Genomic DNA, 17,523 nt, shown 5'->3' on the forward strand with positions numbered 1-17,523 from the left:
TATATAGTTTCTTCAGAAAAAGTTCTGATGCACAGGCAAAAGTGCCCCCTTAAACCCAAGGCAATCATTTTGCAAAAGTACCAAATGAAATAAAAGAAGACCTGTTGGGATGGTTAGCTTTATCCAATTCATTACACCAATGAAGAAAGAATTGAAAGAGCTGACAGGTAGACAGGGGCATCGTCCTCAAAAGAGCACAAATCATCACCTGGCTCCTGACTGCATTTGCATAATGAATGTAATGATAAGCACCAAGCTACAGTTTAAAATATAACAAAACTCTATCAAATAACTTTCTTCTACTCCCTCCAAAAAAACTAATTAATAAACAGTATTTCTTTAAACGGAATATGTAGAAGTCAAGCTACCCAAAGGTATCAATGACTTGAAACAACTTTATAGACAGGAACTCCTTAGTGAAGTTTAATCTATTTAATCTGATTATAACCTGGTTCTCTGAGCACATCGCCTGGCTCAACGCTTTGGCAATTAGGTGCTTAATACATATGTATATAAAGTAGTCATTATAATTGCAAGCATTTTTACATAAAATACCAAAACCTCAGGTAAAAATTTATAGGAACTTGAAAGTAATAGGTTTATCAAAAACCAAACAAACAAACAAACAAAAAAAACCCAAGATTTACAAAGGACTTGTGCCTAGCTACTTGGCACAAGGGCACGCTACTCAAACTCTAGTGCATCTTGGAACTACCTGGAGAAATATTCAGAATTCAATTTTCAGTCACTTTGCCACATCACACACCAATTCTGACACAGCTTGTAAGTGGAGACCTAAAACCTGTATTAACAAGGTTCCACAGGGTAAATCGATGCGAATGGTCCAGAGACCACAGGTAGAAGAGAGAGACAGTAGAGTCCAATACAGACTAAAAACCACCAAACACCTCTATTAACCAACAGTACCATTCCCTGGCTAGGTTATTTCTTTTATGCTCTATCAATAAAATCTAAAAGCCAGAAATAACTACTTAACTGCGGAAAGACCTGCAAACCCTCAGTGGATTACATTTTCCTGAAAACTGTTCTTCTTGTAATGACAGATAGCCTACTGGACTCTACAACACTGATAGGATTATAGCTAAATAAAATCACAGTAGGTAGTAAGAGCTGAAACATTCTGTAGGAGTTTAGACCGGAACATTGTGAGGGACAATCCATCGAGTCTGTATCGAAAATATTTATTTTATTAAGGACAGATGATTAAACTTATGACTGTGAAATTCTAATGGAAAAGTGTACTGTTGACTGGCATTTACAATGAAAAGCACCAGCAGAAATCAACAATTTCTGTCAAGAATTTTAAAATATGAAGCCTGACAATGTTTCCCAAAACATGAAAATGACAATGATCTTTCCTCCACGATTTAGTGAAACTGAGTAATGCATTCAAGGGTCCTCAGGACCCGAGGTCATCAAAAGGAGGAGTATTCTTTGAATCAGCTCTACATGAACCTACCTAGAATGGGTTAAGGGTTCTCATCCACATTAAAGAAATGGCCGGTTGGGGTGGAGTGGAGAAAATTTTTTATTTTTATTTTTTTTTTTAGCCTTTTTAATTTTAATTTTTTTTCCACAAGTAAGTTACTAGCACACAAATTAACACTCATTGTTTGCTAATGTAGGCTAATTTCCTTCCTGCTATATTTATTTTTTTTAACATTTTTTATTGATTTATAATCATTTTACAATGTTGTGTCAAATTCCAGTGTTCAGCACAATTTTTCAGTCATTCATGGACATACACACACTCATTGTCACATTTTTTTCTCTGTGAGTTATCATAACATTTTGTGTATATTTCCCTGTGCTATACAGTGTAATCTTGTTTATCTATTCTACAATTTTGAAATCCCAGTCTATCCCTTCCCACCCTCCACCCCCCTGGCAACCACAAGTCTGGAGAAAATTTTTTAAATGTCAGAGACTCTTTTATGTAACCAGCCCCCAGGATCAGGATGTAACTAAAGAGAAAGGTGACAACATTTCCTGAAGTGTATCTTCACAAACTCTAGTTTTGCAAGATGACTTACGAGGATGAAAAGGTTCTGGGGTCAAATAAATTTAGAAATTACTGGATTGAACAAAACCCAACAGTTATGCTTGACATAGGGCTTCTCAGACTCTTTGATACACTAACTTGAACAGTGAACCATTCCCTAAGAGAGAGAGCATGCAGCACTTGTAAATGCGCTAGAAGGCGATTGGCAGAACCACAGTGCCCCATGGAGTATGTGGAGAAGCACTACTGGGACTTGAACTTTGTTACACATGGAGGAGTATGTCTTTGGATAAACGGACAGAGGTAAGTGTGTTAAGACGAAATATGATGGACGCATCTAGAGAAAGAGCAGTCCAAGCAAGATTATCAGTGCTGATTCCTTCTTCTTCAAAGAGAAAATGCTCAGCTTTTGATTCTTTAGGAAAAACATTTTTAAAGAGAGATGAAGGTCATTAGATTTTCATGGCTTCTGGGAAATAATCCTTGGGAGCTCTAGCTTCATTTATTCCAAATCTTGACTAACCAGGCAACCTGAAAATCTAAATTTTACCCTTGTTAACCAACTTGCCTACCAGGAGTGAGTACTGCATGTGCAAGACTGCACAAGCATCTGTTGCAGGGATCTACGGAGGCACCTCGGGGCCCAATGGCCACCGTGGACAAAGCAGGGACGAAGGGGGAGGTCAGGTGCGGCAGCACAATCCCCAGGCCCTTCATTTCCGCTTTTATGGAGTAGGGCCATTTCTACCTACTTTAAATGTTATGAGTCACTGTGGGATTTCACTTGAAAAAAAAAATGTTCTGCTAGGGGAAAAAACTTATACACCAAGTTAAAAACATGACAATAAGAACTGTCAGTTGGTGCCCTTCACTGTAAATTAGTAAAGCATCACTGTGCTTCACATGTTAGCTTGTGAAAATTGTAACAGCAAGAGTTTGTCCCTCAGAACCTGCATTCACTCCAGATTTACTCATCAAAAATAAGTCACACCATTTTATCTTTGATCACAAAAAAACCACTAAATTGGTCCTGACTTACGAGCATGGTTTTTGGAAAATACTCTTCTAAGTTCTTCAAAACAGACCAAGCATAAGAGCCACTCACTCTGTTTATTCCCACCTCCCAGATACCATTCATTTCTTCCATTTCCTTCCTCTCCTCTCCAGCTCTCTCTGAATTATCACCTATGCTCTCCCCCTTCCTTTCTATTTCGGAAGAAGGGTTCTTTCTGCATGGTAAGGGTAACTGCATTACTGGACTTCTGATCTCCTGTTCCATTTATCATCTGTTCTCTCCCTGGAGATAGTAGAAGGAAAGAGGCTAGAGGCTTAAATAATTTCTAATTTAAAAAATAAAATCTTCCTTCATCTTGCTGCTTACTCCTTCCCCAAACAACCATCTCATCTCTTCCCTTCATCCCCAGATTCATCTAATTTGCAGCTTGTTTCTTTATTATCTTCATTTACCACTGATTCCACAACGCCCTGCAATTGAATTCTGACTAAAATTTAATTCCTAGACACTTACATATATGGAACAATAGTAGCCTAGTTTAATAAGCTACCAGGACTCTGATGTTTAAGGGAGGCAGAACAGCACGAGCTTAGGTACAAATACTGGGTTGACAACTTAGTTATGTCACCTGGATAGTTGCGGGGGTGGGTAGGAACACATTACATTTCAAATATACCTTTTAACGTCATGTGTATACATGTATATTCAGAAAGAAAAATAAATTTTGTTAAACCTACACTTAACAATTTTTAACTTCCGAGGTTCCTAAGAACCAAAGAAAGATCTGAAATGTTTTATGTTCAGAATCTAACGTCGCTTTCTTTGGCCAAGAGCTTTATGGTAGCTCTAAAATTCTAAGAGAAGAAAACAAGTCTAAGAAGGATTGAATCCTAAGTCGCTAATGTCTCGTTAAGTCAAATTTTATTAGCATATAATAAAGTTAATTCTATTTGGCAAGGTGGGAGTTGAAGGAAGAACGAGGAGAGAATGGACAGTCGGCTAACAGTTCACACAGCACAAGAGGCGCTGAGCTACAGAAGCTCAACGAGTGCACTGAACTTCCTCACCTTCTGAGGCTTTCCTTCTTCTCTTCACGTGATAAACAGCTGTCTAAGTGCTTGTTAATGTGATTCTCTGGAATATTAACCCCACAAACAGGACAATCCACTGTATTTGGCAAAAAGAGAAAGAGAATTTATTATTTGTAGAAAGAACAAAAATAATATAACCTGACATCTTTCATTAATTAAGACAAAAAAAAAAAGAATCTAACCTTAACATGTACTTAGAACTAAGCAGAAGTGAAAAAGGACACCTCAGAGAAACAGGAGTGGGACAGACTGGTTTTACTGGGTAATGACTACACCAGGGAAGGTCACATAATCAGAATTCTGGGCCTAGAGGGAGACACAGATAAGAAGTCTGGAAATTTGTTTACTAGAAAATGCTTTAGTTAAATCTTTTCTACCAAGGCGTGACCAAGCTATACAACCAATCTTAAGTTTTCTCATCTCAGGAACCACACGTTTAGTACCAAACCAGTCCTAAAGACTTGAGGAAAATATACTTGGCTGGGGTGCAAGGTGAGGGGAGGGTATATGCACTAGATTAAAACATGTATTGGTTTAGGCCAACTACTGTTCAAATTATTAATGGCTACAAATTTGTTACTTTAGCTTTCATTTGTAGCTACAGTTATCAGTCATTCTTTCATGCTTCACTTTATTTTACTTTGTGGATACTGCCCTTCTTTTTTTTTAACAAATTGAAGGTATGTGGCAACCCTGCATTGTCAGATGATGGTCAGCATTTTTTAGCAATAAAGCATTTATAAGTAAAGTGTGTACACTGGACACACTTTACTTTTTAGACATAAGGCCACTGCACACGTAAGAGACTACAGTATAGAGTAAACATAACTTTTATATGCACTGGGAAACCAAAAACTTTGTATGACTCACTTTATTGAGCTATTTGCTTTACTGCGGTGGTTTGGAACTGAACCCTGTTTCTTCAAGGTACGCCTGTACAAGTGTAGTGTTAAAAATAGGAAAGACAATCACTCTGAAACTGTTTGATGGAGCTTCAGGAATCTGTCTGTGGAGGTATCCCAGGGCCTGGAAGTCACCAAGGATAACAGGCGGGGACCAAGGGGAGGCCAGGTTGGGTGGCACCAGGCCTTCCATCTCTACGTGAGCAAGGCAGGGCCAATTATATCTATTTTATATGTTACGGTTCACTGCAACATTTCATTTGAAAAAACTGGTCTGCTAGGGAGAAAATGTTACTAAGTTAAAAAGAGTACAGTAAGGGGGGTGGGGTACAGCTCGGTGGTAGAGCATATGCTTCGCATGCTTGAGGTCCTGGATTCAATCTGCAGTACTTTCATTAACAAAAAAAAAGAAGAAGAAGAAGAAGAAAAAAAAAAGAGACAAATCTAAATAAACAATTTTTTTTTAAAAAGGTACAATAAGAACTGTCAGTTGTTAAAAGACTGACCAAAGATACGTTATGCTAGGAAATACAAATAAAAAATTCACATTTCCATATGAAATTTATACATTTGGGTACTAACAAACTGATTTCAAGCTAAGTTTGATAACCACTAACAGCCCCGCACTGTGTTTGTTACGGGTGTACCAAAGACGCCTGAGACAGAGCTTCTGCCTTTTAAAAAGTGCTCTTAACTTCACTGGCAAGAAGACATGGAAACAACAGGCTAATTAAACAAGCTGACCCAGTCATCAAAAAGTTAAGCAAATTGTACACAAAAGAGTCCAGAAAACAAACGCGGTAACACTTCAGGGGTGTGAGATACCAAAACTGAGTAACATAACCGAAGAATCGTTCGATCTGGATAGAGCCCACGAAGGTAGAACAGGGCTTGGCACACATTTTTAGAGAAGGGCCAGTTAGTAAAGATCTTAGGCTTTGGGGGCCAGAGGATCTCTGTCGTAACCAATAAATGACGCCGGTTAGCATGAAAGCAGCCTCAACAACGTGTAAACACAAGGGCGCAGCTGTTCCAGTGAGGCCTTATTTACAAAAACACATGACAAGCCAAATCTGGCCTACAGGTTGTCATTTTCCAGTCCCTGGGTGTTGCAAGGAATTGAGGGGGGACCAGCTCGGCTAGAGCAGGAGGATTTTTGAGAGAGAGAAGTGAGAACTAAGGTCAGCTAGGGTGGTAGTCAAACTGTCTAAGGCCAGAAACACCAGTCTGAACAGCACGGAAGTGGTCAAGTACTGACATAGTAAGATAAAAAGAGCTCTTTAACATTAAACTGGAACTGACATGAAGGGTGAAGGGGGGGAATGAAGAGCTGAAAAACCGAAAGCTGCTGCCGTGCTTAAAGTATGAACTAATTAAAACTGCTTCATTTTTGCAGCAAACATCCTGGAAGCAGTGCCTACACCCCCCTGAGACTGTCAAAGGTGACATCTGGCTTGCCCTTTCCCACTCCTTCCCCCTCAAAAATGCTGCTTATTTATTCCTAGGTCACGTGGGATGAGAAGATCTCCACAAAGAAAATACACCTGTGAAAATAGTTTCCTACCTTTAGCAACTTGTTTCAAAGCCGATGTAGAGGGTGTCTCAGGAACACGAGTGTCCAGGGAATGTGGAGCTGACTTTTCTAAAGGTGTCCCTTTGGTCTTTGCAGAAGTGCTCACCTCTTTCTGAGGGCTAGATTTGCTTTCCTTCTCTTTTATCAATAACTCTGATGCAGAACCACCACTTTCTCTAATAAAGAAATTCTCCATTAACCTGCTTCCTTGCTTTAAAGAATGTTTGAAGGCTACAGGAGTGTGCACTTTGGCAGCAAGGTTCTTTGAAGAGGAGGAAGCAGGAGATATGGGTGGTGACTCTAAGGCAAACTGCAACAGATGATTCCTTGAAACACAGAAAACATAACAGGTAATTAAGCCATCAGCTTATGTATACATAGTAGTAAGTTAACCGACATAAGCTGTTTTCCCAATTAACACTTGTTTCTATGAAAAATAGAACTTAATTCATAATGACAACCAAATCAGTGTTTCTTCTGGAAGAAAATACAAAGCAATAAATATGACTTAAGAAGAAGTTAATCTGTCTATAAAAGAAAATGGAGGGACTTCAGATTCTGGCTGTGGAGAAGAGCTGGTATGAGACTTACTCTCCAGCTTTAAATAACTTTAAAATCTGGACAGAACATATAAAACTGTTTGCAAGCATAGACTATAATCAACACAAGGCTACAATTCCTGAGAGAGAAGAGAAACATAAGGTGATCCAACATTTCCACTGGAATTTCTCCTGGAAACATTTTCTGCGAGTTGGGTATTGAAATGAAGTTGAAACAGGAACCAGTGATGTCACAGGGTGGAGGGAACAGAGGCTAGAGCTCTGGGCAAAGGTCGCTGGGACTGGAGGGACAGGGTCCTGGGCAGGAGGAGCCACAGAAAAGTACGCTAAAGGCTTTTTATTCAAAAAGAGAGTGTAATGCAAGAGGAAATTAAAATCTATAACCAAAGGAATAAAACAAAGACCATGAAACCTAGGCATATAATAATCGAATGGCTGAAAAATCAAAAATAAAGAGAAAGTCTTGTAAACAACCAGAGAAAAATAAGACATGACCTCCAAGGCATGGTTTCTCAACCTTGGCACTACTGACACTTTGAGTCAAATAATTTTTTGTTGTGAGGGATTGTTCTATGCCTTGTAGAAATGTCAGTGTCATAACCGCCCTGCTCCAGGTTGTTTTTTTTTTAAAAATCACTAACAATGTCTTATGGAATTTTAACATACATGGAAGTAAAATATCTCAAAACATAACAAAAAAGGAATTAAATAATGCAGAAATATTATAAAGTTCTTGTACTGTTCAGAAAATGATAAAAGTATTAATTTATGGTTACTATTGTATGTTAAGGGTGTATTTCATAATTTTTTCAGAAATGACCTAAAAGAGCAACACTAAGAAGTATACTGCAAAAACTAACAAAGGAGATAAAAAATAAAAATACTCTTAATATCAAAAAAAAGGACAGGAAAGGAGGAATAATTTAAAAAAAAAGAACATATGGACAAAGAGAAAACAAAGAGTAACATGGTAAACTGTAATCAACTAAATGTGATGAATACACACTCAAATTAAGACAAAGACTGCTAGACTGGATTGAAAAATAAGATGCAGGGGGAGGGTATAGCTCAGTGGTAGAGTTCATGCTTAACATGCATGAGGTCCTGGGTTCAACCCTCAGTACCTCCATTAAAAAAAAAAGGAATAAAAAGAAATAAATAAACCTAACCCTCACCCCCCAAAAAAAGAATTAAAAAAAAAAAAAAAAGATGCAACTATATACTGTTTAAAAGAAAACACTTTAAAGACCAAGGAAGAATAAAAATAAAAAGATGGGAAAAGATGCACCATGCAAACACTAAAAGAAAGCTGATTGGGCAACATTAATAAAAGACAAAAAAGAATTTAGGGAAACAAGTATTATGAGAGAAAGAGAAACATCTCATTCTGACAAAATGGTCAATTTAACTAGAAGTCATAAAAATCATTTTACTCCCTTCACAGTATAGTTTTATAACAATGTATAAAACAGTATAGTTTTATAAAAATGTGTAAAACAAAAATTGACAGAACTAAAAAGAGAGATAGTCAATTCACAGTAACAGTCAGTTTAAATAATAGTGCATATAAATCTAAACACACACTTCTAACAAAATAGATAAAAATCAAGTTAAGAATACAGATCTGAACCAAGCCAATTAATCAAACTGATATAATTAACAAATAAAAAAAATCGCACCTGATAAATGCAGAATATATATTCTTTTCAAGTATACGTGGCACATTCATCAGCACAGTCCATGTTCAAAGCCATATGTAAGCCTCAACAAGTTTCTGAAGAATGAAGTAATTCAGTGTATCTTTTCTGACCACTGAATTCTCATGAAACTCAGCTGACAGAAAACTAAAAAAATCTCCAAATTTTAAGAAATTAAGTACCACACTTCTAAATATAGGTTAAATAACTATGGAAATTAGAAAATATTCTCTCACAGCGAAAAAAAATGTGACAATTAATATATGTATGTTCATGTATAACTGAAAAATTGTGCTTTACACTGGAATTTGACACAACATTGTAAAATGACTATAACTCAACAAAAAAAAATGTTAAAAAAAAAAAAAAAGAAAATATTCTGACTCGGGAGTTTCCAAAAACAGTCATTAGTAAACAATTTACAGCTTAATAGAAAAACTGAAAATCAACATTCTAAGCTTCCACCTTAAAAGGTTAGGAAATGAACAGCAAATTACAACCAAAGAAGGAAGGAAACAATAATAGGTACCAGAAAAATAGAAAATAAATGTATAAGAGAACATGAGCAAAGACAAAAGTTGGTTCTTTGGAAAAATTAACAAAATCGGTAAGCTACCAAGACTGAAAAGAAAAATGAATGAAAATATAAATTACAGAAGAAGAATTAAATGGAGGTATCATTAAAATTAAAAGACAGTAAGAAATTAGAATACAGTAAAAGCAACACTTCATATCAATAAAATTGACATTTTAAGTGAAATGGACAAATTCCTTGAAAAAGACTACTCATCAAAACTGACAAGACAAAGAAAGAAACAGAAAACATGAAGAGTAGTAGCTATTAAGGAAATCCAGCTGTAATTAAATACCATATAATATCACTCATATGTGGACTCTAAGGAAAAAAAGAAAAAAACAGGACACTATGAACTCATCTACAAAACAGAAACAAACTTGCAGACATAGTAAACAATCTTATGGTTACCAGGGGAAAGAGGGTGGGAAGGGATAAATTTGGAAGTTTGAGATATGCAAATGTTAACCACTATATATAAAAATATATAAAAAAACAAATTTCTTCTGTATACAATGGGGAACTATATTCTATATCTTGAAATAACCTTTAATGGAAAAGAATATGAAAATAAATATATGTGCGTGTGTGCGCGCGCGTGTGCGTGTATATATATATATACACACACACATATACATATATACGTGATTGGGATATTATGCTGTATACCAGAAATTGACACATTGTAATTGATTATACTTCAATTAAAACAAAAAATATTACTACAAAGAATACTCAGGCCCAGATCAGATAGTTTTGCTAGTGAATTCTACAAAATATTTAAGGAAGAAATATCAATGTTACAAACTCATTCCGAAAATAGAAAAAGGAATACTTCCAAACTCCTATTAAAGCCAGCATAATCTTGATTAAAAAAAATCTAACAAGCACATTATAGAAAAAGAAAATCATAGTCCAATAATATCTCATATAGACACAAAAATCCTAAATGTAAATTAACAAGCAAAATCTAGATAGATAAATTTTAAAATACAATGCATTATGACTAAGTGGAATTTATTCCAGGAATACAACATTGGTTTGCTAATTGAAAAAAAATCAACGAAATTCACCACATTAGCAAAATAAAGGACAAAAACTACATTAACTGTCTCAATAAATGCAGAAATAGCATTTGATAAAATTCAATACCCATTCATAATAAAAACAGTCAGAGCACCAGGAACAGAAAGGAAACTTTCTTAATTTGATTGAAGATATCTTCAAAAAAAAAAAAAACACAAAACTACTAAAATGATAGTCACTAATGAGACTTTGAATATCTTCCCCCTCAAATTAAAAACAAGATAAGGATGTCTACTACTGCCACTTCTCTTCAAGTTGTACTGGAGATCCTAGCTTTTGTGGTAAAGCAAAAGAGGAAAAAAAAAAAAAAGAGAGAGCGATAAAAGGTATGAAGGCAGTAGGAAAGAAAACATACTTGCAGATGATATGATTATGTTCATAGAAAAATTCAAAAGAATCTATAAGCAACTAGAATCAATAAGTGAATTTCTGCTTGGTCATTACATATAATGTCAATAAACAAAAATTAATGCCATGCCTATACACTAGCAAATAAAAAGTGAAAATTTAAATATCATTTGAAATACTATTGAAAAATATGAAGTACCCGGGAATAAATTAAACAAAAATATGCAAAACTTATGTCTTGAAAACTCCAAGACATTGCTGGGGGCAATTTTTAAAAGGCCTAAGTAAATGAAGAGATATCCTATATGAGTGTACTAGAAGACTCAACAACGTTAACACACCCACTTTCCCCACGTTGATTTATAGATTCAATAGAATCCCAATCAAAATACAAGCAACTTTTGGGGCTGGAAATGATACATCATTCTCACATTTATATGGAAGTCAAAGGCCCTAGAATGCTAGCAATCTTACAGGAGTCAAAAGCAGAGGACTCCCACTACAGCCTGTAAGGCCGTCTGACACAGTTACAGTGCTAAAGACACTGTAGTATTAGTTTAAAGGGAGACAAAGAGAACATGGCACACATTCTTCAGAAGCGGGCAGACACATACAGTCACTTGCAACAAAGGAGCCACGGCAAGTCAGTGAGTCTTTTTAACAAATGGGGCCGAAGCAAACGAGTATCTGCCAAGAAAGAAATTAATCCCAATCCTTAACCCCATCGTATATAAAAATTAACTTGAACAGGTTCACAGGCCTAAATATAAAAGCTAAAACCATAACAACTCTAGAAGAAAACAAATGAAAAACTTTTTATGACCTGAGGGAGGCAAAGATTTACTAGGCAGGATTTTAAAAAGCTGTAACCATTTAAGAAAGAGACATACACACACACAAAGAATATACTGGACTTCATCAAAATTAAAATGCCTGTTCATCAAAAGCCACCTTTTGGAAAATGAAAAGGCAAGCTACAGACAGGAAGGAAAAATATATAATACATACATCTGACCAAAATACATAAAGAATTACTAATCAATAAGAAAAAGACAAACAATACAATTTTTAAAAACTGGGCAAGAAACCAGAACAGACACCTCACCAAAGATAAAAGAAGAGTCAATAAGCTCAAGAAAAGCTACACTAGTCATCAGGAAACGTAAATTAAACCAGCACGAGTTACCATTTCATACCCAACAGAATGCTTACAACTAAAAGGACTAACAGTACCAAATGTTAACCAGGACTGGGAACAACTGAAATTCTCCTGTGATCTAATCCCATTGGAAAACCGTTTGCCAATTTCTTATAGTTTAACATATACCTGCCCTATAAGCCAGCAACTCCATTCCTAGATGTACCCAAAAGAAATGAAAATAGATGCCCACAGAGACTGCACACACATGTTCACAAGAGCTTTTTACCATACTAGCCATAAACCGGGAACAATTCAAATTCATCAGTACACATATAGATAAGCATATTGTGCATACTTACACAGTGGATACTATTCAGCAATAAAAACTAATGAATACTGACACAAGCAACAACATGGGCAAATAACAGAAAGAGTATGTGACACGAGAAAAGAGAATCAACATACACTGTATGATTCTATTTACATGCAGTTTAGGAACAGTCTATGATGATGAAGCCCGAATGGTGACTGTCTGTTGGGTGGGGGCTGACTAGACGCAGAATAAAGGAGCTATGGTACGGAAACGTTCTCTATCTTGACTATGATGGCAATCACACAGCTTTATGTTTATCGAAATTCAAACTTACTGTATGTATTTCACTATATGCAAATTTACCACAGTTTTAAAATATCAAGAAACAGTAAAAAGAAAAACAATAATTTCAAATATCTCACTGGTATGCTAATGAGAAACGCTAAAGCTTGAAAGACCAGAAAAACCAAGAATATCAAGTGTTGGTGAGGCTAGAGAGCAGATGGAACTCTCCTACTTTGCTGGCGGAAGTGTGATTGATTTTAACCATTTGGAAACTAGCTTTAAAGATATCAACAAATAAATTAATACCTGCTCTCTGGCCTAGCAATTACACTTCTATATTCATGCCAAAAGAAATATAAAAAAGACATATACAAGAATGTTCAAAGCAGAGTATTCATAATAGACAAAAACCAGAAACAGCCCAAATGTTTATCAATATGGAAATGGGGGGAAATAATCCATTATCATCTGAAGTCAAAAGACTCAGAACAAGATCAAGTATTTATCACGATACAGCATTTGATTGGATTTCCCTTTCTCTGTAGGCCTAAAGTCAATAAAACCACTCTTTTAACACTCTTACCACCTGGGGGGTTAGTTACTTCACTCAGCAGGAAATGACACAAAAAAGAAAAAAAGCAGTAATATCTTATTCTGACTTACAGTTTTATAGAAATCCACAAAAACCCTACATCTAGATATCCTGCTTCATAATGTATTTAATTGCCAATCATAATCTGAATGCTTTGACCCCTTTAAACATGCCCTGAGACTAATGGGTTTATCTACTATTTTACGCATTAATATTAAATGTTGTTAAATGAATAATCAGGGTTGAGAGAGGCTGAGTACATGTGCAGAAGACCAAGACTGTCCACGAGTTGATAAATGTTTAAGTTAGGCAATGTGTACATGAGCATCATTATTTTTGTATATATTTGGAACTTCTCCACAATAAAAGGTATGAAAATAAATAAACAGAAGCTATAGTGGGAGAAAGGTTAAAAAAAAAATTCAGGATCTTCACCTTTGCGAGGAAACAGAAATAAAGTGAAAATACAGAGCTACAATCGTTAAGTCTCTTTTCCTCCTAGGATCAGGATCTGGTACAAAGACAGTTCTAAGAAAAGCTTTCGTCTCACTATGACAAAGTAAAACACACACTATCCAACTAACAAAAAGAACTGTCACTGATAAACCACTTCCATACTACTACATGGGTTTATCTTTTCAGCTAAGTGTCTACTCTAGAGATAGCTCTCCTTTCCACTTTTATTCACAATTCAGATGAATTTTAGTCTTCCAGTTTGTCCTCTTCCTTCAACATATGCCAATGAAGAATGTGGTACCATGGCAATAATAAAATTATGCCCCATGCTATGGTTAAAGTTCATTAATTTCTTCACGTGCCTGATAATCTTAGCAGTGGAAATATAACAGAGAACAAAACAGTGTCCGTCCTCATGAAGCTTACACTCTAGTAAGGGAAGAGAGACCAGACACCCACAACGTATGTCAAAAGTACTACAGGAAAAAAAACTGAAGCCAGTGAAGCCGAGAATGAGGAGGGGATGAACTTAATTCTCTTTACAGGATGGTCACAGAGGACTCACTGAGAAGATGACCTATGAAAAACAGTCCAAAGAAAGGGGAGGATTAAACCACTGGATATCTAGGGAAATACTGTTTCACTGAGAAATAAAAGTTACGTACAAAGTCTCTAAGGTCAGAGTGTGAGTAACATGTCTGAGAAACTGGGAGGTGACTGGGGCTGAATGAACAGGGTGGTGGGGGTTGGGGGTGGGTGGAGGAGGGGTGGAGAAGCAGGCAATGAAGTCAGGGGGCCTGCCATGGAGAGATCAGAGGACTGGCACTCACAGGACGCAAGCTTCAGCTCCAAACGAGACTGAAAAACACCCCTGAACGATATTCAGTATGACCTACTTTTTATTTCAAGGATCGCTCTGGTTGCTCCCCTCAGAAGGACTGTGAGAGGGAAAAAGCAAAAGTAAGAAGACCACCAGGAAGTGATCACAATAATCTAGGCTGATGCTGGCCTGGACAGGATAACACTGACAGGGTGAGGAAAAGCTGTCAGATCCTGGAAGTCTAGTAAAGACAGAGCCAATAGGCTTTACTGGCTGAATGACAGATTAAGTGTAAAAGAGAGGGGGGTCAAGGATGACTCCAAGGTTTCTGGCCTGAGCAAATGAAAGGATGCAGCTGCCATGTACTGAGATGAGGAAGACTGTGGGAGCAGTAGATGGGCAGTGGGGCTTGGGGTGGGGGCGCATAGGTAAACAGTATTTTAGTTCTGGCTTTCAATACGTCCAAGCAGAGATGTGAGATAATCAGCTGGATATGTGAGGTTGAAGTCTCGGAGAGAGATCAAGCTGAGATATAAATTTGGGAGCCATGAATATACAAATAGTATTTAAAACGATGAGACTGTTTATGGCAATTCACGTACCTTAAAAATGAGCTGTGTGAAAACATTAATTTCAAAATTGATACTCAGACTTAAAATGAACTGGTAATTTCCCCTTTAATTTCCATCACTCCTATGAATTTAAATTAACGTGAGTTGGCACTGCAGCGTCTACAGCATTCACCATAGACACTCAGATTTTTTTGTATGAGTTATGGACTTTCAGAATAATTGTGACTCAATAAAATATAGGAGAATCTTGCCCATTTGTCAACTGTACAATAACCTTACCTTTTCAGAATGCGGCTAAGCATCAAGAATCAAAACAGATTTTTGGGTAGACATGGACAGTCTTAAAAGCCATGCACTCAGGTCCATGGACTTTGATAACTAGAAAAAGACCCTGCAAAAACTTGTGCTGATCTGGAACGTGCAAACTGCAGTCTAGGACCATTTGGTTAAATACGCAGAGGCCCACCAAAGCACAAATTCTTATTAGCATCTTAAGACATGCACAAATAGAACAGGGCAACATACAAATACAGATAAAATATATGATAGTAATGACAGGAAACTTTTCTTAGGTTCCTTTGTTCCAGGTACTATTCTGGGTATCTTTTAATATAACTCTTCATTTCTAATCCTGATAACAATTCCTCAAAGTGTCAACAGTATTATTTCTACTTTTCAGTTGTGGAACACAGGCCAAAGACAATGAACACCTTGATTACACCCATATCAGAACTAGTAGGGTCAGGACTGGAACATAGTTCTGCCTGAATCCAACCTAGCATGCTCTAAACTATACCACAAGTAAAGCTGAAATTATATTCTACATATCCTTGTAAGATGCTAAGGGAATTTTTTATTATGATTATCATCTAAAATGTTTAAATTCTTAAACTTGGATTAAGTACCCAAGGAAAATTCTTATCTTGCCGGTGGAGAAACCAAAGCAGTAAATGATGCTCTATACTCTCAACTTGTAAAAATAATGACAAACATGTAGACTGGCTGCTATACACAAATACGGAAACAGCATTTTCTTACTTAGATCAAGAATGAGGTCTACTTTTAGATAAAAGTATTCTAATTAAATTTTATTAAATACAACAGTTTCTTCGTTTCTTTATTTTAAATAAAGTCGAGTCACGGAAAAAAAAAAACTTGTTCCTTGAAAATAAAAGGCAAATACAGAAGAAAATGTAAGCTCTGCATGTCAGCCTTGTTTCTGAAAACCTCTGGAATTATTTCCAATACCCTTTTATTATTCAGTTTAGAAAATTAAAATTTTAAAAATCATAAATCATAAAATGGCAATGACAGATGGGAAAGACTAGAAATAAACAATACAAATAGCTTACATTTTGCTCATAAAATTAAACTTCCTCTCTCACTGGTCTTAAATCAGATTTCAAAGAAGTAATGAAACTGATTAGCTTGAACTTTATCCCTAATAATTTTGCAAATGAAGTATCACAGCACTTTAGACATGACAATTGTCCAAGAAATGTTCACCATGTGGCAATTCCAAAAAGGTAAACAGAGGGAGAAGAAAATGATAAAATCCACCCCAGATCTACAAAGAATGCCTCCTACCCCATCACACCCACTGTAATGAACACATGACTAGCCTATTTCGTCAGGGAGGGAGGGAGAAGGGGAGAGCACAATCGTTCCAAGGCCTCCCTTTAAGTTACCAAAAGGTCTGTAAACCCAAAGATACTGATCACTTTTCTTCAACAAACAGATGCTGTTCTTTGTAGCATTCCCTTTTTCCGAGCAGGAAGGTTGATATACTTCCAGTGCCAGCTGAGGAAAAAATAAGTCTTGAGATACAATTTTACTGTCTCAGAGAAAAGCAAACAGCCAATCAATTCCTCTCTAAAGACATGGCTCCATCTTTCCTCACAGACTTCAAAATCTAACTGGTGAAGGACTTTAAAATAAGAAAAGCAATCCCTTTAATTATGAGAATCAGAGAATCTCAGTGTCTTTATCTAGGAAAGTATCTTCTTATAACTTTGCTTAGGGAAATAACTAACCAGCCAATTTCTAGCATATCATACTAGGTGAGCTTAGAGTTCTAAATTTGATCATTTTTACGATGCAAATCAATGAATAAATGTGCAATTCTACTGGAAGAAATCTCTTTTTGTTTTTAGAAACAATGTAATTAACCTCCAAGAATGTCCCAACAAGCTTGGAAGTGATGTACTGAAGTATGTGGGCACCTAACCGTTAACTAAACACAGTATGTTCCTAACAAACACTCCTGCTTAGCTTGCATGATTAAAACTAAAAATAATTCAAGATATTGTTTGGTAAAATATGCCATTTTATATCCCTTTGGGTGACCATTCACTATCACCATCATGCATTTGACAGTTAAGAAGTAAAACTACACTTTATAAAGCACCAGTAATTACATATTTCACAGGACATCATTTTACCCATGCTGAGCAAATCAGATTAAGAATTAATGGT

The 17,523-nt window shown here is 36.3% G+C and overlaps 1 protein-coding gene and 1 non-coding gene across 4 annotated transcripts in view; one reads left to right on the top strand and one right to left on the bottom strand.

The window, feature by feature from the left end:
• Positions 1 to 17,523, bottom strand: part of RAD18 (RAD18 E3 ubiquitin protein ligase) — a 100,082-nt gene that overhangs the window by 65,850 nt on the left and 16,709 nt on the right. For 2 of the 3 annotated variants that reach the window (XM_032458863.1, XM_032458862.1), the window contains exons 5-6: positions 6,596 to 6,930; positions 4,106 to 4,205 (exon numbers count right to left, since the gene is read on the bottom strand). The exons of the other annotated variant lie outside the window; for it this stretch is intronic. In XM_032458863.1, coding sequence (XP_032314754.1) covers positions 4,106 to 4,205; positions 6,596 to 6,930 — 435 coding nt within the window. The remainder of the gene's footprint in view (positions 1 to 4,105; positions 4,206 to 6,595; positions 6,931 to 17,523) is intronic. 3 annotated transcript variants of the gene reach the window in all.
• Positions 8,222 to 8,293, top strand: TRNAV-AAC. Its single transcript has one exon. It is a non-coding gene; the product is annotated as a tRNA-Val (tRNA).

The sequence above is a fragment of the Camelus ferus genome, chromosome 17 (assembly GCF_009834535.1).
Source record: "Camelus ferus isolate YT-003-E chromosome 17, BCGSAC_Cfer_1.0, whole genome shotgun sequence".
Lineage (NCBI taxonomy): Eukaryota > Metazoa > Chordata > Mammalia > Artiodactyla > Camelidae > Camelus > Camelus ferus.